This window comes from Cynara cardunculus (genome assembly GCF_001531365.2).
Source record: "Cynara cardunculus var. scolymus isolate 2C chromosome LG 9, CcrdV1, whole genome shotgun sequence".
In the NCBI taxonomy this organism is placed as follows: domain Eukaryota; kingdom Viridiplantae; phylum Streptophyta; class Magnoliopsida; order Asterales; family Asteraceae; genus Cynara; species Cynara cardunculus.
Genome location: NC_037536.1, coordinates 16,821,041 through 16,846,300, shown reverse-complemented (window position 1 = coordinate 16,846,300; position 25,260 = coordinate 16,821,041). Strand labels below are relative to the sequence as shown.

The 25,260-nt window shown below is 33.8% G+C and overlaps 4 protein-coding genes across 7 annotated transcripts; 3 read left to right on the top strand and 1 right to left on the bottom strand.

The window, feature by feature from the left end:
• The first annotated feature begins 1,936 nt into the window (after positions 1 to 1,936).
• LOC112518369 (rhodanese-like domain-containing protein 4A, chloroplastic) lies at positions 1,937 to 5,021 on the top strand. The gene is made up of 4 exons (XM_025126035.1): positions 1,937 to 2,614; positions 4,128 to 4,230; positions 4,393 to 4,599; positions 4,800 to 5,021. The coding sequence occupies exons 1-4, from the start codon at positions 1,959 to 1,961 to the stop codon at positions 4,848 to 4,850; spliced, it is 1,017 nt and encodes a 338-aa protein (XP_024981803.1). The 5' UTR covers positions 1,937 to 1,958; the 3' UTR covers positions 4,851 to 5,021.
• Positions 5,022 to 5,710: 689 nt separating this feature from the next.
• LOC112518139 (ubiquitin-like-conjugating enzyme ATG10) lies at positions 5,711 to 8,554 on the top strand. 4 transcript variants are annotated; one of them, XM_025125721.1, is made up of 6 exons: positions 5,711 to 5,795; positions 6,039 to 6,257; positions 6,345 to 6,404; positions 7,013 to 7,112; positions 7,949 to 8,046; positions 8,153 to 8,554. In XM_025125721.1, exons 2-6 carry the CDS (start codon positions 6,045 to 6,047, stop codon positions 8,348 to 8,350), a joined length of 669 nt encoding a protein of 222 aa, XP_024981489.1. In that variant the 5' UTR covers positions 5,711 to 5,795; positions 6,039 to 6,044; the 3' UTR covers positions 8,351 to 8,554. The 4 variants fall into 4 exon arrangements, with proteins under 4 accessions (XP_024981489.1, XP_024981488.1, XP_024981490.1 ...); XM_025125720.1 differs by having other exon boundaries at positions 6,024 to 6,257; XM_025125722.1 differs by having other exon boundaries at positions 6,024 to 6,257; positions 7,019 to 7,112; positions 8,153 to 8,553.
• Positions 8,555 to 13,478: 4,924 nt separating this feature from the next.
• LOC112518546 (hemolysin A) lies at positions 13,479 to 19,930 on the bottom strand. Its single transcript, XM_025126279.1, has 9 exons — positions 19,822 to 19,930; positions 18,104 to 18,185; positions 16,925 to 17,004; positions 16,735 to 16,837; positions 16,490 to 16,646; positions 15,595 to 15,723; positions 15,039 to 15,125; positions 14,741 to 14,785; positions 13,479 to 13,777 (listed from the first exon to the last, which is right to left on the bottom strand). Exons 1-9 carry the CDS (start codon positions 19,925 to 19,927, stop codon positions 13,607 to 13,609), a joined length of 960 nt encoding a protein of 319 aa, XP_024982047.1. The 5' UTR covers positions 19,928 to 19,930; the 3' UTR covers positions 13,479 to 13,606.
• Positions 19,931 to 22,099: 2,169 nt separating this feature from the next.
• LOC112518197 (photosystem I reaction center subunit XI, chloroplastic-like) lies at positions 22,100 to 23,861 on the top strand. Its single transcript, XM_025125811.1, has 2 exons — positions 22,100 to 22,328; positions 23,286 to 23,861. The coding sequence occupies exons 1-2, from the start codon at positions 22,179 to 22,181 to the stop codon at positions 23,775 to 23,777; spliced, it is 642 nt and encodes a 213-aa protein (XP_024981579.1). The 5' UTR covers positions 22,100 to 22,178; the 3' UTR covers positions 23,778 to 23,861.
• Positions 23,862 to 25,260: the final 1,399 nt, after the last annotated feature.

Sequence of the window (25,260 nt, the reverse complement as noted above, 5' to 3'; positions counted from 1 at the left end):
GTGTTATTTATGCAAACTTCATTCAACCAATTATAATTTTTTATTTTGTTCATTTTTTTGTAATTATGAGAGGTTGATTAATCATTTTTATTATGGAGGGTGTTAATCATGAATATTATCATCTTCATTATATTAATTTTAGAGAAATACATGAAACAGATTCATTAAAATTTCATAAATTATATAAAATAATTTCATAACCATATATGAAACAACTTCATCAAAAAAAAGTATTATATAAAACAATTTCATGAAATTTTTTAATAAAATCAAACAATGAAACTAACGGATTAAGATGGTTTGCACGGTTTGTACAAGTATGAGTGGTTTGCATTTGATCGCTTCCCCCCTCTCTTTATATATATATATATATATATATATATATACACACACACACACACACACACAGGAATTTTTGATAACCATGAGATCGAATGTGAACAACTAATTTAAGATATTTAAGGATATTTCTTAAACAAGATAAAAAGATAATTTAGTAATTTTATTTATAACAACTCATAAAAGGATTTAATTAATTTTTTTAAAGGAAATATTTGATTAATTTTTATTACCTAATATGTTGATTACCTAATATTTTTTGTCTTTTAAAAATGTTTATGGATCCAAATGTATCATTCATAATGTTCACAATGTATTTTCGTTGTTTTATAAAGTGTACCATGATATGTATTTTCGTTAGTTTCATTGGTTTAAATGTGTATTTTTGTTATTTTAGTTGCTTTATAAAGGTATCACAATTTGCATGTTGTATGTACAGACGGGTATCACACTGAATATTGTTTGTATGTATTTTTTAGCAATATTATTTTAGAGGTTGGTTATTATACAACCCTTGACATTTGTGCAACCAATACAACCCAATCTTAACCCTCCATTTCATTTGATGAATATGTGATTTCATAGAAGTTTTGATTGTTTCCTAATATAAAGTATTAATCATAATTAATGAACTCTATTCATATTCCATAAATATTCAAATCATAATAAATGAACTCTCATCATTTCTATAAATATCTCAATTAATTGGGTTGTAAGGGTTGTACAAATACACAAGGTTGTAAAAGAAATATACCCTATTTATATATAACAGTGTGTATATTGTTTTCACATAAAGTTCGTCAGAATAAGATTTGAAGGAATATAGTTCGCCGAATAGATGAGATTTTTAGAATCTCTATAATGTTGTTAACTAATATTTTAAGTTAAAAATATCATAATTATTAATTTTTTAATTATGGTTAAGATTGGATCTTACGATCATAAAAAAATATTAAGTTTTTCCTGGAATAGCCGCTATATATATATATATATATATAGGCGGGTTCAAAAAAGGACAACTCTATTTTACGAAAATACAAGAACAATCATTGGCCTCCAAATTAATTAACCTATAAAAATTATTATAATAAATGAAAAATAATTGGTAGTTATCAATAATTTTCTGCTATTTTATATTTGTTTTTGTCTCTTAAATGTTTCTAGTATCATTGAAGACTTGCCTCGGTTATCCATAATGATGTGGTTTTTGTTATGATAATGTTTTGATAAATCGAAGACTTTTTATATGATTTAATTGTAATAATGATGTGAGATAATGTTGTTTTCGTGAGACACGTGTGATACGATTTTTATACTTAAAACTTCATAGCAAAATGTTATGAAAGTAAAAAAAACTCGTATAATTACAGTAAAAACGTTGTTAAAGTTACCTTCATAGCATTTTGTTACAAAATTTCAAGTATAAAAAAGTGATCGACCATGAATCTTATGAATTTGTGAAATTGTTATATTTTTAATAAAATGTTGGCATTCATTTATTTATTTAACGTTTACGGTTAAGGGGGTTAACGACTATCCCGCCACCAATCTTATCATCTCGATCTTTTCATCAACTTCACCATTTTCTCCTGCTTCTGATCCCTCTCTCCATCTCTCTCATGGAGTCTCTCTCCATACCCCTCTCATCTTCTCCACCTTTTTCAAAGAACCCTAAAACCCACAAAATCACAACCCCCAAACCCTATTTTCTTTTCCCCAATTGCAATTTAATCCCCAATTCCATCCAATCCCTCTCCAATTTCATCAAGAAAACCCCCAAATCATCCATCACCACCACCCTTAAACCCAATCTCCAATCTCTCTCTTTCCTTTTTGTGGGTTTTCCATTTCCCCTTTCTTCATTTGCCTCTGAATCTGCTTCTATTGAACTACCCACTAACCAATCGTCTAGCAAAATCAACCTAGAGGCGATTGTGGTTTCCATTGACGATTTCTTCAACAGATACCCATTTTTTGTTGCTGGGGTTGTTTTCATTTGGTTGTTTGTTATCCCTGTGAGTCAAGGATACCTGCGAAAGTACAAACCCATATCCGCCATTGATGCTTTCAAGAAGCTTAAGGAGGACCCAAATGCTCAGCTTTTAGATATCAGGGATAACAAGACGGTTCGGGTTCTGGGTTCGCCGAATTTGAAGATATTGAATAAGAAGGCTGTGCAGGTTGAGTTTAGTGATGGAGATGATGAGGGTTTTGCGAAGAAAGTGAAGGAGAATTTCGGAGATCCTGCAAATACCACCATTTGTATTCTTGACAAGTGAGTTTTCCGCCATTTTTGACCTTCGTTCTTGCAAACTAAAGATTTTTCAGGTTTTCCCCAAGAAAAATGGTTTGTTTGTAATGAAAAGTTCATAAAGTGATCACATTTTACTCTGAATCCTTGTGTTTGTATGTTAAAAATGGCAGTTTGAGCTAAAACAGAATCTTGACATATTTTCTGGAAACTGAAATGGGGGAGAGATGCTTAGAATAGTGAGGCTAGGGTTCGTTTACCAGTCACTTACCTTGTAAGCCCTTTCTGAGTCAACCGGTTGTGGTGTAGTGGCTGAGGTCCTGGGATGTAGTGGAATATCCCATCTGCCAGGGTTCGATTCATTTATAGCGTTTATCCGGGCTGATTGCTTGCGGTCACAATTTACTGGGATTAGTTAGGCATAGACACCCGTCCAAGAAAAAAAGAACTCTAACCGAGTTACTTACCTTATTGGATGAACATGACAAAGATAAAGAATATTATCCGGTAAGGGCGATAGCAAGGACCGAGAGTCTTATCCGATAAGTGAGTGTGATGACTCTTATCTGGTTAGCGGTTATCGGGTAAATTGCTGCATACGATGCTGTTTTGATGGATTAGAATCTTACAGGGTAATGTAAGTGAGAGTGATGACTCTACCTGCCTAATTTTTTGGTCCAAGCGATATAATTGGAAGAACACTCATTCGAACCGAATCTAAATGTATAAATTAGCACTAAGGGGCCATTTATCAAATGCTTACCTTATGGGTCAGATTTGCAGCGATCAAAATGGCATACAGGACCTAGGTGGTTTATGTGGTGGCACGGGCCACCGCTTCGTTCCGTTTGTAGTGTAAAAAATATAGGGTCGTGAAAAGTGCTAACATATGGAAAACTCACTTGTCAATTTCTTAGTTTTTAGCTTTTAATTTTAGATTTATTATGTTTCTGGAAAAAAATTGCATCAATAGACTTGAACACAAGACCCCACATATGAAAAGCAATGAACTAACCATCAGACGAATGATGATTTTGTGAAGAATATCCCTATATTTGATTTTTTATAATCAAATGGTGCCACCATTTGAAAAAATTTGTAAGTCTGTATCAGATGGCATAGTAGGCAATAATCAGAACCAGGAAGTGCTAACCCAATAAGAGTCACCACCCTCACTTACAGAGTAAGATTCTCGGTCGTTGTAATGGTTACCCAATAAGTAAAAGTGCGCCCGTATTCCGGTAAGTGCTTATCTAGTAGGCGTTTGGTAAACGTCCCCTAAATTTCTGATATTGATTAGGTGTTTATACATATGTTGTTTTTATCAAACATGACTAGTTTATCAGCTGGTTTTTATCAAATATAACTAGTTTATCAGCTGGTTTTTATCAAATATAACTAGTTTATCAACTAGTTTTTATCAAATATGACTAGTTTATCAGCCAACAACTAACTTATCAACTAATATAGCCTTTATATAATGTCAATTGAGAAGTTTGATCTGTTTTTTGATTCCTTTATTTTGTTTGTAAGGTAGTTTTGATGGTGACTCCATGAAAGTGGCCGAGTTATTGTTCAACAATGGGTTTAAAGAGGCTTATGCCATCCGTGGCGGGGTTAGAGGCGACAACGGGTGGCAGGTAACCATTCACTCCTCTTTTCTCGATATGATGTTGGTGTGGATAAAGCGGACAATATCTGGTACGGTTGGCCTGAGATATTACAGATAGTTGTAGATTTAATCTCAATCATCCATCAATATAGAAGGAAATATTTTCTTCATCATTCCTCGTCTTTTATAGGAAATACAAGAAACGCTTCTTCCGCCATCCGTACACGTATTCCCCAAAACGGGAGTCAAAAAGTCAAACAACAACGGAAGTGTTGGCAAACAAAGTGAAGCCAAGAGCGAGCCGACTTTTTTAGATAGCAAACAAACGAACAATGGCTATGTCGACACGTCTACGAAACCAAACACAAGCGTACGACCATCGTCTCCATACTCGATGGTAAGTAAGATCATGCATTTTTTATCAACTAATTGGTCTTCGCAGAAACAACTGCTCTATACTTCACGGGTATAGAGATCAGATCTGTGTACATCTTATTCTCCTCAAACCCTACCTCCGAGTGGGATATATTGGGTTCGTTTGGTTAATTGGAAATGGCATGATTAAGCACACTAATAATGCTATAAATTTGAATGCAGTACCCCGATATGAAACCGCCATCCTCTCCAACGCCATCGAAGCCTCAATAAAGAGACGGGCTCATCCATGCAAAGACTCATTTTGTACTCACCGAGTCAACTCATTGTGTTTCTTTTTATTCTTTCATAGACTGCGGCATCGATATCTTTTGGAAATGATTGACTTGGACGATTTGATAGGACTAGAAGGGTACTCGTGCAATGTATCGAGACACATCTTGATTTCAGTGTTTCGTTTTATTTCTTTTTTATGTTGATATAAAATGGTTTTATGTGGTTTTGAGAAAACGACAATGTTTTTATTTTTGAATAAAATATAAATTTAAAAATATTATAAATTTTAAAAAAAATATATATATATTGATATCAGTATCAAATTAATTTTTTTAAAAGTTTCTTGTATTTGGTGTAATTTTCTTAATTTAAATTTTTTAATTATAATTTAACTTAGGTTTAATAATATAATTTTTATAAAAAATAATAATTAAATATTTTGTTAGAATTTAATTATTATTCTAATTATATTTAAAAAAATATATTTAAAATGAGATTTTATTCTGTATTTAATTATGTTTATCTGCAGTTAGTTACAAGAATTCAAAGATAGAATTTTAATAAGTTGTTCTTAAATATAATCTACTTGTAATATTGAATTTTAAGTAATATGCATTAATAAACGGTAATTCATGATATGGTATAGATAATCATATCCCGTATTAATCGCTTGCGTAAACATCCATTTTTTCCCCCAATTTTATCCCTAAAATCTTTTGACCCTGTTGGAAACTTTATTTTTTCATTTATTAATTACAAGATTTGCCACTACTGATTTCAGCCTTTGATCAAATCTAATTAAGGGTTGAGATTCATCCCTTTATTCTTTTAATTATATGACTTTGGGGTTGTTAATTTCTTTTAGCTTTCTTGAAACCGCAAGACAATAATTTCTGGGCTCGAGGTTGAGTTCGGTTCGAAGTTTCGTTCGTGATTTTGAAGGTAATCTCTACTCCAGATTGTTAATTAACATCGAATAACATATGAGATTTAGTTTTTGAATCGATTGATCGGTTTTATTCTAGTTTTCGAGTCGATTGATCGGTATCATCGTAATACTGAGAATTATTCGATTCTGCTGCTTAATGTTCGTTCAATTGATTGTCGATTTTACTTCCTTCATAATCTATATTTCTTTGCGATATTTAAAGCTTCATATACTGGTATTAGTGACGATTTCTTCAGGCTGTAATGGCTTCCAATCAGGCAACTTGTGATGGAAGCCTCTCGTTAATTGATTTCCAAATTGCTGCTAATGATTTTGCTGAGAAGTGGAAGAAGTTCAATTCTGCTTATCCTGAGTGGTTATGGATTGATTGCTCAAACAGATTAGGGTTTGCAGCTCATGGAGTTATCGATGGATACTTGTCACTACAGAATGTGTTCATTCGGAGATCTCTCGAGGTTTAGCTTTGACTTCATACCATATAGCAGAAAAAATAGCATTGGAAGACATGAAAGATGTTATCTGATGCCTGATTTGTTATCCAGGAAGAGCGTGATGAAGGCGGTTGCAATGATGATGAAGAACCTTTCGATAATGCCACTTTAGTATGCATGTTTTCCCCTTGTTTTGGTGTTTATGTCTGTGGCATTCTCATTTGTACTTGATTTTAATAACCAAATATGATATGCTTCTCATTTAAACTCCATCCATCTCAAGAACATCACAACTCTTTTACCACCTGGACGGGACTAGACGAGCGAGAATGAGGTAGACGAGTGAAAGAATTGTGGAAGGCTTTAGGGTTTTAATTTGACACGGATAAGTTTAGTACCAAGTTTGTCTCATTTCCTTGATTTCTGTTGCATCTAATTTGATGCGACAGAAAAATGAATTTTTGTTTCCTCAGCGTTGTCTGGTCTCGATCTAATTGCTGCATCAAACTGTGACAACAAGTTTTGTTCGTCCTACCCTGTCTCACGTACCAAACACACTGATAACATAATAAATGAAGCATGTTTGCTGAATGCAAAAGCATCGATTCTTTGTATGGACGACAATGACCAAAACATGTAATTAGGATTTGAATTTTGTCGAAAATCAAAATGTTACAATTTCCATAAGAGTGAGAGAACATTTACTGTAATTCTCGGCTACCTTGTACTGGTGATGGCTGATACTTACGGTCTCTGATGAAATAGTACGAATTTGCAAGGTGCAGAGTACCAGTGATGATGGAGATCAATATCATTTCCATGTCGTATACAGCCCTTCGTACAGGGTTCCAGTGCTCTACTTCCATGTACAGAATACCGGTTAGTTGATCCCTACCTGTATGCAATTTGATTCATTGCATGAAGTTGCATTTGTGATAGGTGTATTCTATTCATACCCCCTTCTACAAGGGGTATGTGAGTGAGGAGGGGGTATGAATAGCAACCCCCTTTGTGATATATGTGGAACCCCATTAAATCACTCTCCAAAAGAGCTCTTGAGGAGAGAAGGAAAGTTCCAACATATATTAAGGAGAAACTATCCAAATCTAGACGATGTAGAACTCCACTGCACCCCCTAGAACAAAGGTTAGATGGGCACTAATTGTCCGAGAGTGTGGTGTGGGGGTTGGAGGGATGCAGATTGTCCTAGAATTTCGAGTCCCTGAAGTGATAGACCTTGGTTCAAATAACGTTGAGTGGGGGCTAGACGGGCACAGATTGTCACAAAGTGTCGAGTGGGGGATAGACAGACACAGATTGTCCTAGAATGTTGAGTCCCTAGAGTGGTAGACCTTGGCTCAAATAATGTCAAGTGGGGGCTAGATGAGCACAGGTTGTCATAGAGTGCCGAATGGGGGCTGGATGGACAAAGATTGTTCCCGAGTGTCGAATTACTAGAGTGGTAGATCTTGGCTCAAATAATATCGAGTGGGGGTTAGATGGGCACAAATTGTCACAGGGTACCGAATGGGGGCTAGATGGACACCGACTGTCCCAGAGTGTCAAGCGGCGTCACATAATGTTGAGTCCCTAGAATGGTAGACCTTTGCTCAAATACCATAATGAGATATGTGGAACTCCATTAGATTACTCTCTCCAAAATAGTATCGTTTGATCTTTCAGGATACCCAAACTGATGCATGTTAAGTGTGCAGATGGACAACCTCTGAACTTAGATGAAATCAAAACGAACCTACCAACCAAATCGGCCAAGGTGCTGCTAGAATCCAAATGGACCTTCATAACTCAACAAGTAAGTTCTTATTCTCATGAAGTCTTTTGAGGCGGATCCAAACCTACTCGCTATAATAACCGACAAAAATATTTGTTCATTTATGCGTTCATTTTCTTAAATGTAGGAGCACCCGTACTTGAATAGACCGTGGTACATGTTACATCCATGTGGGACTAGCGAGTGGATGAAACTACTACTTGTTGGTGTCGATAATTCAATGGCTACAAATGGAACAGAGCGATACATGATATCGTGGTTTTCAGTGGTCGGCCAAGTGTTCGGTCTGAAACTACCCTTTGAAATGCTGAAAAGTATCGGGTGAACATTTGTCGTCATTAGCAATGGAAAATCTAAAGGTTTGTCGCAAATTTTAGCAGTTATGTGTACTTGTATATAACGGTAGCTATGTAACTCTCCTAATTTTTCGGTTTTTTGTGTGTTCTTCCAAGTGTGTTTCATGTCATGTTTTCGAGTCTAGTAATGCGTAAATAAAAGAATGCTGAAAATGATGGAAGGTTAAACCGAAAACCGAAAAGGAAGAAGTTAATCGTGCGCACCAACTTCAAAACGCCAGATCTTCACCTTGGCATTCGAATCACTCTAAGGGCGTTCCTTCTTGACGGAATGTTTTTGAGAGATTTAGGGGCTGTTTACCAAACTCTTATCCGGGTAAGCGCTTACCATGTCAAATTACCTCACCGGATGAATATGAAAGAACCAATAATCTTACCTAGTAAGAACGAAGGTAAGGACCTTTACCCGGTAAGTGGGGACGATGATTCTTACTATGGTTAGCGCTTACCGGATAAATTGTTGCATACAATTTTGTTTTGTTTTGGTAGACTAAAAAACCTTACCCAGTAAATAAGTGATTGTGTTAAATTTTACCCGTTAACACTTACTCGGATAAGCGTTTGGTAAGCGACACCTTAGATTTTGTGAAATGATTTGGAATTAGAATGATTTAAATCTTTGTTGTGTTTGATTTGTAGGTTTTGAAATGAAATGAAATTTTGTTGTTTAATAAATAATTTATAAAAATAATTAAATTTCTTTTCTAAATTGATTATTAACAATTGAATGTTTTTAACATATTTGAAAACAAATACGATTATATAAAATCTCTTGAAATACCAGCTATCCCATTAGATTTCTAAATCCAATTATTTGATAATACAATATTTATACAATTTTAAATATTTTCAACTGAATTGATTTTACACATTTTTAGCTGATTTCATTTTATACATAAATTAAAATAAAAAATAGTATATATAAAAGTAATATTCAATATCGATATTAACTATATATTTAGAAAATTAAATTTGTTGATTTCAACCATCGGATTTGTAAATAATACAATTAGCATCAAATATAAGATTTTTCATTGTAAAAGTCTTATAACTATCTGTATTGATCAAAGAACAAAAAGTCTTCAACAGAATCGAAGACTAATTGAAATGAGGTCAAGATAGTCACCAAAGTGGATTGGTTTGTCATCTAGCCGAAAAAATATCAATACAATATAAAATCAAATAGTAGTCTGACAAATATTATTATCGGCAAGCTGGATTTTTTGGAGTGCAAACTTGTCCAACAAATGAAGAGTACAAACATGCATGAATCAATAAATCAGATAAAAACATGTTAAAATTGACAATCATATTAACAGAAATTTGTTAATATAAGAGTGCTACTGAAATTTGTTATCATATTAACAGAGATTTAATTCAAAAAAAAAACATTGCAAATAACAAATTACTAAAAAAACCATTACATTAACCCTTTTTGTACCACATCCTTCTCTACACTTCTCTTCACCATTAAATAGTTTTACTTTTTATGCTACAAAAATGATAGCTACATGCAACAATAATCTATTATATCTTTCGGTTCATATTTAGTATTGTTTGGCAGTTGTTGAATGGTTTGATACAGAATGATTAAGTAGTCATAATGATTAAGAGACTCTTATGATATAATGCAAAATGAAATAAAATTGTTTGGTGATTGTTAAGAGTAAAATTAAGGCACTGAATGGTTAAGGGAGACTCAGGATACAAAATTGTTCAGAGGGTTTTAGAACCATTAAGAGGCAGACCTTTTTATTACCAAACAAGATTCACCTTTTAACGATTCAGATGTTATCTTTTAATGAAACTATTAAAAGGTAAATAAACAACCCCTAAATTTGTTGACAATTTATTATTTTCATTGAGACATCAAATTTGGCATAATAAATAGTAACATTTTCATTTACACCGATTACAAAAGGTAAAGAGGAATATACTTAGGGGCCGTTTACCCAAATACTTACCTGGTAAGCACTTGCCGGTAGGAGTCAACACTATAATCTATTTTACCAGATAAGACTGTAGTATATTAAAACGACATCGTATGCAACAATTTACCCCGTAGACGCTTACCCGGGTAAGAGTCATCACCATCACTTACCGGGTAAGACTCTCTATCCCTTTCATCGCTCTTACCAGGTAAGATTTTCAGGCCCTTACCATGTGCATCAGGTGAGAAAAGTTACCCGATCCACACTTATCGGATAAGTATTTAGTAAACAGCCCCTTATAATCTTACATTTTGGTGTACTATTTGATATTACCCGTGAGAGAAGATTTACTGTTTACACCTGATTTAGTGGAAGGTTTGACATTCCCCATCAGATGTAAATCTTGCATTGTACACAATCTCTATTGATTTATTCGCTTCTAAAAGGGCTTCACTTTTCCGTTACATGTTCCTTTTGTAAATTCGAAAGTTTCTCTCGATATGATTACAAATTCCAAGAATTAGCCGATTTTATGGACGAAAAGTCACGTCATCACTGTTTACGTCCAATTATGCTAAACCGTCAACAAAAACACAAACACTCGAATGAAATACCCAATTAGTGTCGTGTTACTTGTACCAGCCGCAAACATCGTCTTTATTTGTGCAAACAAACAAAAACTCAATTCAAAGCTTAATCATATATAAATCACATATATCCCTTCATTAATTTTCAGACCTAAAGATTGAAATTAAAGTTATAGTAGCAATCAATGGCGACACCAATTAGTCAATGGGTTTGCTTAGCCATTGTAGCCTTGGCTTACTCAGGGATGGCTCATGTGGTTCCTCCTCCTAAAGAGGCCATGGTTGATGATATGGTTGAGTCTCCTCCTAGAGACACCGTATCGCGGAAGCTCCAAATGGACATAAACGGTGAACTTGAAGCTACCAACTTTTGGGCTGGTGACTCGGTTCCTAAAGCTGCTCAGATAGCTGAAAAAGGTGAAGTTGAACCTACCAACTTTTGGGCCACTGACTCGGTTCCTAAAGCTGCTCAGATAGCTGAAATTGGTGAACTTGAAGCTACCAACTTTTGGGTTGGTGACTCGGTTCCTAAAAAAGCTCAGATGGCTGAAAATGGTGAACTCGAAGCTACCAGCTTTTGGATGAGTGACTCCGTTCCTAAAGCGGCTCAAATAGCCAAAGATGGTGAATCTGGAGCTAACAGTGAGTCGGTTCCTAAAGTCGTTGAAACAGAACTCATAATTAATTGATAAAATTGGTATTAACTTTTCTATGACATGGATTCAAGGCCCGTTAACTTTTCTACAACAAATTAATATTGTATGTTTTGTTAAACATCTCTATCGTATTTCTAACGAGATATATATATGAATAAAATTTTCCAAAAGTATGTTGTGTATATTGCTCTGCTTTTATGATTGATCTACAATACGTTCAAAAAGCGAGTTAACTCACGAAATAGAACTCCGTCAGCATCCAACAACATTGTTCAGTTGGAAAATATAACTCGATCACCGTAATGTTCAATCATAAAATGCAAGACATTATGTAAATATTCGCATAGAAAATTATAACATGAAACGTTATTCAAATATCGTGGGGTATAAAATCGTTCATCTGAGAATTAGTGAGGCTAGAAAGCATTTTTTTTTCTTAGGGGGCGTTTATTTAGGATAAAATCACCTCTCATAAAACTCCTGTCTCATTCATGTCCCACCAATGAGAATAAGTCAAATCAGATGTTTATTTATTTTAAATTTATTTAATTCATCATCACATTCTCTCTGATTGCGTGTATTCATATGATTGGTGGACAGGAATCACAAGATTTTATGACGTTATCCGTTTATTTATGGCTAATGGGATTAATATTTCAACTGCCTTGCACACTCTATAGAGTGTTTACTTACGACTTTAATGGAAAAAAGATGACTTATTCGTATAACCATAATACCTCTCTTATCCATATTCAGTGATATTCATTTGAAAAAATTACCATGCATATCATTAGTAGTTTTTTTTTTTTACTTTTTGATTATGATTAATTTAAGTTAATAAAAGTTAGAGAGTTGATTAGGATGAGTTTATGTTAGCACTAGGATGTTGTCTTTATCGGCCGTCAACTCGACATCGTCGTCACCTGTTCAATTAAATTAGGGAAAAGAATTAAGATTTCGTTTGGCTCGCATGAATGGAATGGATTTGGGGGGTTTGGATTTCAAATCTATTTCAATCCCATATTTGGTTTGTTGGATTGTCCGGACTTGAAATCCTAGGATTTAATTGAAATATACAAACACAGGATTTTAAAATCCTTAGGGGATGCTTGGAGTTTCACGAGATTTTGTAAAATTGTATGAAATAAGGTTGTAAAAAAATGGTAAAAACATTTGTTTTGTCATAATCGAATAATAAAAATGTAATCTCATTATTTTTATAACTTTTTTAAAAATAAATGGAATTCAATTCCATTCCAAATCCTACAAACCAAACACAATGATTTCAAATCCATTCCAATCCAAATCTCTCTGGAAATTCTAAATCCCTAAGAGAATTAAATATTTATCTCGAAATTTTTTTCATTGATTTGTTTTTACATGATTTTAAATTTTTTATATTGATTTGATTTTACACAAATTTTTAATTTTTTTTATGTTGATTTAATTTTTCATAATTTTTAATTTTTTTTAACTGAATTGATTCTACACAAGTAAATTCGTGTTACTTACACGACTTTAAAGATTTTCAAGTGAATTGATTTTAAATATTTTACACATTTTTAGCTGACTTTATTTTATATATAGATTAAAATCTAAAAACAATTAAAAAAAATATTAAATATTAATTTCAACTGTATTTATACATTTACAACAATTAGATTTATCACATACTATATAATAAAGGTATAATATAAGAACTAAAAAAGAAATTTGTTATCATATTAAAAGGAGTTTAAATCAAAATAATAAAAATAAAATCAACTAGTTGTGGGACCTACCACTTTAATTTTACAAAATAAAATTAAATTACCACTATTTATACAAATAATTTTATGAAAAAAAATCCCCTATTTTTGTTGATTTTTGATCCAAATTTCCTTCTCATTTTTGCTTTCTTAGTTTATTAGCATAGCTATCTCGTAATTTAATTTTAGTTGGTACTCGATTACTGTATGCTACAACATAGTACGCTTCTCGTTAACCTAAAACATAAAACACCAAAGACTTACCAACGTTTCTTCTAGTGTAAAGAACACATTATAATAAATCTACACCGTTGTTGTTGTTGTAACTGGTGATTCTTTAACGTTTTTCTCATTTGATCTGCTAAAGCAAGCCAAGAATTCTATGTTTCCTTCCGCACCCTTTAAAGGAGACTCTATCCACCCGTTACATTTGAATCCAAGATCTTCGACACCCTTGATGATCTTCTCACGCACCTATAACGAGTCACACAGAGTCAACTTTATCAACAATGACTTATACTTGATATTTCTATAGAATAGCTAAATTGGCCGTTCCATACTTTGGCTAGTTGTTCGGGGAAAATACTCAACTAATAAAGCTACCTGATTGATAAACTAGTCATATTTGAAAGATAAAAAGAAGTAACTTACTATTTCCGTCCTTGCGCTTTGTTAAATTTCGATTTTTGTCTTTGTGGTTTAGAAATTGTGATTTTCGTCCCTACGGTTTGCAATTTATTGCTATTCTCGTCCCTGGACTAATTCCTACCTTTAAATAGGAGGGACAAAAAAGTAAAGAATTGTAAACCATAGGGACCAAACAACAATAAATTGTAGATCATAAGGACGAAAATAACAATGAATAGGGAAGAAAACCACAATTTGGACAAAAATCGCAATTTTTAACAAACCACAGGGACGAACAAAAATCATAATTTTTAACAAACCACAGGGACGAAAAACATAATTTACTATAAGAAAACTAGCTTACAAGCTTGATAACAATGTAAAATGAACTAAAATAACATGTTGATAAATTAATAGAAAAAATAATGAAAAAGGCATACAGTTTTAAGAATGTGTGTTTTTACACTTTTAATTAACTAAAGAACAATTTTACCCCTTTTCTTCGTTTCATAACTAATAGTAGAATGGGAAAGTAAACATCAAAACTTAATTCAAACAAACTAAAATAGAAATGTGGATACTTATTCTGGAACAGAGAGAATATATATAAAATTAAAAAAAAAAAGACATTGGAGCTTGTTGAAATGCTACTTGAAGTAGTTTTTCAAAAAGCTAGCTAACTGAATGGGGCTTTTTCAATAAGCTCAAAATAAGCCAACTTCTTATGGTTGCCGTACATGACATTCGATAAAATCTTTGCTAGCACGAAACTCGTGTAATTTAGCAATGGCATAGAGACGGATTACATACCTCTTGATGAACCGAGGGGTCTCTCACAATTCCACCTCCTCCCACCTGTTAAGAGAATTGGCAATTGCAATCAGCGGTCAATGAAAAGACTAGCATGATTTTACTCGAATGACAATTATTTATATAGAGACGATAAAAGAAATGAAATATAACTGCTCTACCCAAATAGAGTACAAGTTTGCGTGCATTCTACCCCCACGGTCCCATACACTACTTTCAAGTGGAATATACTATGTTGGTTTGGTTTATAAATAAAATGAAATGGCCTAAACAAATGATCTCGGATCCCTTTTCATACTTGTGATCTACGAGCCTCAAATTGAGGTTTAATCAGCGTAACTAATGTAGCTTCTTCTTTCATCAGACTAATAACAGCAGGCATGACCTGCAAAAAAGAGAAAATGGAGGAAATAAAGATATAAAAGGGAGGTTAAGTCATATATATATATATATATATATATATATATATATATATTAAAGGGAGGTTAAGTCAAGATATATATATATATATACAGGGTCATGTTCAGGGAAACCAGCAAAAAGAGGAAAAACCAAGGAACGCACTAGTAACTGTTTATATGCACGGTATGCATATGTGCATACAATTTGTCGGGTATGCACACATGCATAAAAACCAAGAAACAACTTCAATTACTTGTATGCACATGTGCAAACCGTCCAGATGAATGGTTACCAGTGTGTTCCTCAGTTTTTCATTTTTTGGAGGTTTTCCCCTGAATCTTCCTCTCTCTATATATATATATATACATATACACACACATATAAGGGAGGTCCTGCTCAAACCATTGAAATGCAAAAACATAAGTGCTTTTAAATAGTAGTTAAATGCTCACCACAAGTATAGAAATGAATGAAAGATCCAACGTCACCAAGTCAACTTTCTGAGGAAGTTCAGAAAGATATCTCAAGTTTGTTCTTTCAATAACAGATACACGCTCATCCCGACGAACTTTATCTGCCACCTATGTATGAATTTGCAATTTTGCATCAAGGATAAACTTATATAGTTGAATACAAATCCCTTTCCAAACTCCAATTCTCCTCCCTTTTCCACCAATCAACTCCTGACACATCATTATTTATTTCAGGATATTCACTTTTAATGGATGTTGCTATATCCACCACTTTTAGGTCAGAATCAGGTGGTCAATCATGCATCGAAAATGTAAAAAAATAGTCTTGATGTTCATGTATATGGGGGGGAATTAGTAGGGGTGCATTTAGAATCACCCTTACTTAATTTAGAGAAATTGACAGAAATAACTACTCTCATCAACCAAATTCACTTTTTAGTCACTTTTCAGAGCCTCTTCCCAAAATAGCCGGTCTTAACACAGATTCTTTTATGCATTCATGTGAAGACTGATTTCTAGAAGAAAAAAATCTTGCGCATATGCGTAAGGATTCTTTACACAAAAATTTGGATCCTTATTACACAAAAAATTTGAATCCTTACGGAAGATATATATTTGCATAAACTCCAGCTAATATGGGAATTCAATTGAAAAAATGGCTAAAAGTTGAAGTTGGTTGGGGAGATTGGCTACTTTGGTCAATTTCCCTTTAATTCATCTTTTTATTCTCTCTCCAGTACAGTAGAGATGTGTCAGGGTTTAATTGGTCGACAGAGAGGGGATATGGAGTTTGGGGGCAGGTGATTTATATTACATACAATTTGTGTTATTCTTCATATTTTTTATATTTTCTGTTTATTTTATGTGGCGTTACCTGTCCATATCCTACATCAACGCCATAAACAAAAGAAGCACCATACTGAAGCAAGCAATCGGTAAACCCTCCAGTTGACAGCCCCGAATCAAGAGCCACTTTTCCAGCAACATCGATGCCTAATTGTTCAATGGCAGCTTCTAACTTATGTCCTGCTCTAAAGTAGAAGTCGAGTTAATAAAAATGAACGAAGAACCTGAAGCCAGATTTCAAACAAAAAGTGAGCTACTTGTGAGAGTAATCACCTACATACATATTTCGGAATTTCAGCCTTGATCTCCACGATGGCTTTGTCAGAGACAGGGTGTCCAGCTTTAAGTACAACTTTTCCGTCAACAATTACCTTGCCTAAAGTAGAAGTTCACATACAGATGGAAAAAGCATTGGTTTCGAGAAACTAATGCATATAATTCACAGAATTATGTGATGGGTAACCTTGTAGGATCCATGATTGAATGTAGTTTCGACTATACTGCTGAAACCTTTCAAGACATACTTCATCTAGTCTCTTCTTCCTATGAACATAAATTGGGAAACAGGTGTTGGATAACGGATGGATGGATGGATGGCAATAATGCATTGCATATAAATCGAAATAGAGAACTCTCAAATTCAAGATTCCAAGAAAGCAACAACTAAGAAATCAAGATGGCATAAAAGAATCAATTTTACATCCACCAAAAGCTCCCTAAGAAAGGCAAGACTCCATATTCAAGAATGATTAGAAAACTCTACTAAAAGGCTGCATCACACGGACCAATTTTTTTTTCAAGTGGTGGTGACTATAAGAAACAAATATAGGGATATTTTTCACAAAGTTATCATTGGTCTATTGGTTAGTTCATTGCTTTTCATATGTGAGGTCATGTGTTCAAGTCCTTTATTGCAAAAAATTTCAGAAACATAATAAATCTGAAAATAAAAGCTAAAAACTAAGAAAATGACACTAACAGGATTTGAACTCAGGTCTGGGGTGGAAGAAAAAACCTTGCAAACCAACTCTACCAAGGAAAACTTGTGTCCTTATTGTAGTTTCAAAGAATATACGGTGGCACACAACAAATTGACACGGACCATATGGTAGCACTTTTCACGACCCTATAATTTTTTACACTACAACAGAGGAATAAAGTGGTGGCCCGTGCCACAGTATCCAATAGAGTGGGTCCGCCCCTGGCATCACGTCACCTTTAATTATCAGTTAGCATTACACACATCCAGTGACACTTACAAACTATTGTGTGAATAATAAGCTGATGGCTAACATTCATACACACACATAGAACACAGTGATTTAGAAGGTTCACCGGTTCACCCATAGAGATACATCTGGGGGTCTTGAAGGAAACTGTCGCTCTACTCTTGGGGTAGAGGTCAAGTCTACGTACATCTAACCCCTCGTATATCCCACCTTCGGATGAGATATAGTGGGCTCATTTTGTTTGGTTACCCAATAGGGATACATGAACATATGAGCTTTTAGAGCAAACAGTAGGGAAGAAAAACTTATGTGTCCAACCCTGAAATATGCAAAACTCTTTCGATACAGAAAGTACCATAACCTTGATATTTTTAAGTGAAAGAGAGAAATAGAGAGAGAGAGAGAATTCTCACTTCTTCGGTGGTATAACTTTTCCTGATTTTAGAGTAGCGAAGCTTCGTATGGAACAATTCTTACGAGCCTTGGTGCATGTCACTGGATTACAATGTAGAAGCAGTCAGAATCCATCTATTAGAGCATCTCCAACAATTCTCCAAAATGGAGAATCAAAAGTCAAAATCTCCAAAGTAAATTTACATTAATCTCCAACAGCTTCTCCATTTTCGAAATTACAACATGTATTACATTTATTAAAATATTCAATATCTTTCATAAAATATTATTTCTCTATCATATACATTTAGTTTCAAGCATTTTCATTGGTAGGAAGAATAAAAAATAATTTCTCTTTTATAAGTAATCATTTTTGGAGAGTTCTCCAAATTTAGAGAATTTCACCCGGTCTCTCCTACTTTCTCCATTTTGGAGAAAGTTTTGGGGAATCTGTTGGAGCAAAATTCCCTAAAATCTCTATTTTCGAGAATTTGTGGGAGATGCTCTTAGAAGTTGAAGCATAACTAGCTGATAATTTTCATTAGAGCGTAATCTTTTTTTTCTTGGTATCAATTGACAGCAGAAATATATATTGACAGCAGAAGTATATACATACAGCAACGCTCTGTTTAGGAACTTCAATTGTATGACTGGGAATCAGAAGTGAAGCAAAACCAGTTCAATTGTGAGCTAAAAGAGCTACAGTTCCACTTCCATGCCCTAAAGACTACCCCAAGTGTTTGGTCACTACAGTTCTGTGCAACTAGTACTCATAAACAATTAAAAATTAAACAAGATTTTAGTGTCATGAAGCATTTTGGTATAGTTCTGATTTATGAGAGATCGATAGGGCTTATACTTTATAGTTAAGCTATAATATGGGTTAGAGATGCGGATGAGTGCACACTCATCTATATTCAGTGAGTAGGAATCTGAAAGAAAGTTCAGATTAAATTCTTTTGATTTTTTTTGTTGATTTCACCTTGTTCATGATTTTAGAGTTCTCGTGGACTTGGCACATTTTGATGTATTCTATCTAATGCCCTATTTTGTTAAAATGGAAGTGTTGAAATTGATGCTATACAATCTGGAGTCTGGACCTATAGTTTTGTTCATTCAAGGTGAAGACTCGATCAGAAATCTTTAATTGCTTATAAATTTATAATAGTTTGTGAATTCATGTTGCATAAAACTCCACTGAACAAGCCACTTTCTATATCATTAAGTCACTATTAAGCTTAACAAACCCTAAGTCTGATTCAAAAGGCATGGCCTTCGGGTACATAAAAGTTGGTAAGTCCACGAGAAATTATAAAATCGCTAACAAGCTAAGAAATCAACAAAAACTTCAACGAACTTAACTTCATTTCTTTTCAGATTCAGACAGAAAATACTAAACACATACGAAAAAGCAAGTGTTTGATTTTGTGCAACACGAACTTACAAACTATTATAAACATCTATAGATTCTGATCGACTCTTCACTTTGAATGAACAAAACTACAGGTCCAGATTGTATAGCATCGACTTAACACTTCCATTTTAACAAAATAGGCATATAACACATCGAAATTTGGTAACTCCACGAGAATTCTAAAATCATGAACAAGGTGAAATCAACAAAAATGTTGAAGAAATTTATCTAATTTCCTTTCAAATTCTTACTCACTGAATACAGACGAACGCGAAGAATCGAGTGATATGAAACGAAAAAAATAGGAATCAAAAGCACAAGTACCTGGTTGCTGAGAGAGATAACTATGTTCGGATAAGAAGACTCCATTGCTGGAACTAAGCCATCCGCAACGGCGAAACAATGGCAGCTTGGACATTTGCAGCGCCATTGGTTTGCAGGTGCGTTTGTTTGTGTGCAAGGAGTTATCGAGTTGAACGACCAAACATGAAATGGGCTGCGATTAGGCCCATTGTACCATGAAATTGGGCTTCAAATTGCAGCTTTTTCAAATTCTTTTTATTTATTTTTTAATTTTAAAAATTACAATATTAATTATTCAGTTATAATATAAAAAGATTTAATAAATTTAAATTAAAAATTATATAAAATGATAATAACCTTATTGGATGTAAATAGTTTGGAAGACTAATTTGAGGGAAGTTTTGGTTGTTTTATATAATCATCCACATGTTTCAAAATAAATGCCAATAATAAAAAATTATATAATTATTATACTTTTTAATTTACTAAATAACAATATCTCATTTGAGAGTTTTTTTTATTAATCTGGATATCCAACTTGCAATGCGAGCTGACTAATTCCAAGGCGACCACTTACTTTGTGGGTAGTTCGGAGTCACCGTATTTGAACATCTGTGGTCGTAAGGGGATTTTTTTATTCCACCTTGTACTCGAACCTGAGATCTCCAGACACTTTTGACTTTTGGAGCTCAAACTTAAACCAATCAGACACTACCCTTATTAGAATTTGAATGAAGAGAACATTTTTCTCTTTATATGTAACAACTATTGATTACCGGCATCCAACTGGGCACACATAATCTGACTTCAAAGATATTAATCATTAATGTGAGAGGATATTTTTCGGCTCACTCGGTGACTAAGGTTAGTGGGAGCCTCTGATCGAACCGTGACCTGCTTTATATTTGGATAAAGTCATCTCATACTTTTATTAACTGAGCTAAACGCCATATACATTTAATACAAGATTTTAAGTGACTGTTGTTGAAGTTGTCACTCATTTACTTTTCTAACATTACTGAAATATGCTACAATTCGTCTTTTTATCAACTATATGTCTGTGCTTACCAATCATATCAACAACGCTATTTTTGTTTTAGTTTCATTGAATTAACTAATATAAAAACGCTATATAAAAATAGATTGTCTTAAATTATAGAGTAAATTACGAATTTCGTTCATGTGGTTTCTTAAAAATTGCGGTTTCCGTTTTGCGGTTTTTGCCCCTATAGTTTGTAATTCATCACTATTTTCATTCTTATAATTTATAATTTATTGTTGTTCAGGTTCATATGGTTTATAATTTGTTACTGTTTGATCCATTGTACTTAGAGGTAGGAATTTGTATAGGAACAAATATAACAATAAATTGCAAACCATAGAGACCAAAGTCATAATTTTTAAACTACATGAATGAAAATCAAAATTATTAACAAACCACATATACAAAAAGTGTAATTTACTCTAAATAATATGTGTGTGTGTGTCCATTCAAATGATAACTGATTAGTTTGTGATAACCATGTGATCCAATGTGAACCACTCATTTGAGATATTTAAGGATATTTTTAAATAAACTAAAAATGTAATATATTAATTCTATTTTTGATAAGTAATCAAGATATTTAATTAACTTTTTTAGAATGAAATATTTAATTAAAAATTAGTTACTTAGTATATCAATTATCTAATATACATCTTATTTTAAAGCTGTTTGTGAATCAAAGTGTATCATAGTGATAACGTTCACAATGTATTTTCTTTATTTTATGAAATATATCATAGTTTGCATTTTCGCTATTTTGATTGTTTTACAAAGGATATCACATTGTACATCTTGTATGTATATCTAGGTATCACAATGGATATTGTTTGTAGGTATCACATTATGTATCTTATGTTCACATAAGATTCATCGGAATAAGGTTCGCCGGATAAGATTCAACGGAGGGAGGAAAGAGGAGAGATGAGAGAGGATATTTATAAAATCCCTAAAATGTACTTAATTAATATTTAAGTTAAAATTACCAAAATTATTGATTTACTAATTTAACATATGATTTATGGTTGAAATTGAATCTTACGGTTACCACAAACAAAAGAGTTATTATTTGACTATGTATATATACAAAATAAAGGACAAAACTTTTTAAGTTCAACATAAAATAGCCAAGATGACGAACAATTGTCATCCATAGACTATACTATCCACTCAAATGATATGGGATAAGGGTAGTAAGCCATCCAAATACTCATCATCCAATAAGATCCACCCACGTGTAAGAATCATATTTGTAGCAAAACCCACAAATTTCTCAACAAAATGGGCATCATAAGCTATTCAAAATTGAAGACATTGGTCACAACAAACATCAACCATGGCTAGCCTCCAGCTCAAGACTGGCTTGACCTCTTCATTGACCACAACCAGACCGGTTGCACCCAAGGGTCTCTCTGGTTCGCCTCTTAGAGTCTTCCCATGGTCCAAGAGATCTTCATCCACCATCAAGGCTACCCAAACTGATAAGGTCGTTTCTTCTGTTTCATTATTTGATTAACTAGAATCAATAATCTTTTGCTTTCGTTCGATAATTGATTCGGTTTTCCGTGTTAGAGATTTGTATTCTTGGAGATGACTCTTGTATATATAGTAACGGGTTGCAATTATACCAAACGAGTAATCAAGATCGATTTCAAGCTGTTTAGGTCCTTTAGGACATCAAATTGTTTTGTATGTTTTAACAGAATACTTAATTAAGCTTTTTAAGTTCTATGCATTACTAAAAGTTGTTAAGAACGAAGATAATCATTTCGATAAATTTTATCCACAAAGTTGGACAAGTTAATTGAGGTTAGAAAGTAAATTGGCTTAATAGTCATTTTATAAAAAAAAATGTCGTATAAAAAGGGTAATGACAATTTTTTATTTTTTTTTGTGTCCTGTTAGATTGTCCAATTTCGTCAATAAAACTTGTTAAGTTACATAATCGCATCTTATTAGAACTCAAAGTCGTCGTTCTTATAAATTTAAGTGCTATTAAGCAATCTATTAGATCGTCCAAAGACAATTAAACGTCCTGAAAATTCCAGTTTGTTATAATGACTTTTCTATTTGGTCTAGAGCACAAAGACGAATCTACTTGTAAGTTGTAACCGTGCTATCACTGATATATTTTGTCGTAGTATAAAATTCTTTTACGACCCTTAGATACGCTACAACTGCGATGCATGCTACCATCGGGCATCATTGTCATAAAAATTGGGAGGCTACAGTAACATATCAAAGTTAGTTTTCCATTAAGTCTTGTACGAATGAAATTGTTTGTGTGGGTTAATCTATCTTTATAGATTGAGAAAGTTTTTGTTTGTAAATGGTTTTTCATAGATGAAATAAACATGTTTTTTTTTTTTAATTTGAAGGGGCAGTTTTGGAAAAGCCCCGGTTTATTGTATTTTCGTTTTCTTGATATGATACAACTGTGCAGCCAACATACCAAGTCGTCCAGCCGATCAACGGTGACCCGTTCATCGGAAGTCTCGAGACTCCCGTGACATCGAGCCCACTGATCGCATGGTATCTCTCAAATCTTCCCGGATACCGGACCGCCGTGAACCCTTTGCTCCGTGGCATTGAAGTTGGGCTAGCCCACGGGTTCTTCCTAGTGGGTCCGTTCGTGAAGGCCGGACCATTAAGGAACACAGAGTATGCAGGTGCAGCCGGATCACTAGCCGCAGGTGGGCTTGTGGTGATTCTTAGCATTTGCTTGACCATGTACGGGATCGCATCGTTCAAAGAAGGCGAGCCATCGATCGCACCATCGTTGACCTTGACCGGAAGGAAGAAGGAACCGGACCAGCTTCAAACAGCCGACGGTTGGGCTAAGTTCACCGGAGGGTTCTTCTTTGGTGGCATCTCTGGTGTCACTTGGGCTTATTTCCTTCTTTATGTTCTTGACCTTCCTTACTATGTTAAGTAGGTGAAATTACTATCTTGCCCTCTTTTTAATGTGTATTGAAACATGATTACTTTGGTTATGATATACATCCTTTGTGCTTATATGGAAAACCTAATTTTAGGGTTTAAGAATTTAATTACTATCCTTCAAAAAAAAATTAATTACTACAAAAAAAAAAAAAAAAAAAAAAACAGCTTGGGTTGACAAGCTGAAGAAATTTTCTAATATCATTTTTTTTATTAATCTGGATATTCAACCTAGTATACGAGCCGACTAATCCTAAAATGAACGACAGCTTTATGGGTAGTCCGGAGTCACCGTATTTGAATCTCCGTGGTCATAAAGAAATTTGTGTTCCTCTTTGGATTTGAAGTTGAGACCTCCATATACTTTTGACATTTGGAGCCTAAGCTCAAACCAATCAAACACCACTCTTGTGGTTATCATTTACGAAACAGAGAAAGAATGTAAGAACTATCATGAGGGTGTTTTAGGAAAAAGATTCGAATTTATGTAACAGATGCGTAGTCCACTAAATAATAATTAACTAACCAGTCATTTGTTCACAATTAAAATTGCAACAATGATACGTCAGGTCGAATCCATAAGGATTGATCGTACTATTATTTAACTTCTACACTTTTAAGTAAAAGGGGGGGAGAGGTTGGATTCGATTAAATAAACCAAACATACGATTAAGAGCAGTAAAACTAAAAAGTCCAACAATAGTTTCACCCTCGATATGATGCAAGAAGTTTATCATCGATTTATGTGGTGCAAAAGAATACATTACAAGTTTAAACCAGCTATGGTTGTCAACAAACTCTGACAACCTCGATTTTTCCTTAGATAGACATTAACCAAAATAATCTCTCTGGCTGAATCTAAACAACAGATTAGCATTGACGAATTAGATAATCCACCTATTCAAAACAATAAGCTTGGCTTACTGAAGTTTGATTGCAAGAATTCATGGCATAGGTTTGAAAATCTTATTGAAATCAAACATACCGTTTGTCACTTTATCAAAATCCCCAAATAATTACGGATTTTAGGGTTTTAAATGACTTCATCTCCTTTGCTCTAGAAATCGTCCCTAGGTCTTCTCTCCTCTCAAACGGCAACTTCAAATCCAATATATACCAAGAAAATGAAAAAACCGCTCAAGATTTGAAAACTGGAAAAACTGGTCCTTGCAGTGAATTATGCTACCCTTGAATATCAGGGTAGCATTTTGTGTACTGTAAATGTGCCCCCTTGTACGCGACCATAATATGCGACCCTCACGTGTGATCATGGCATGCCAAGGTGGGGGTAGGGTAGCATTTCAGGACAACATTTTTCTCTTTTATGCTTTTTTTTCGACCACTTGTTCAGTACAAYTCTCTTAAGAACGCCAACCAATTTTTCTTGTGTTTTCTCTGTTATATCAATCTATAATAGAATGATAAAAACACGTTTAATGGMTTATTTTAACCACATAAATAGATATCATGTAAGAGAT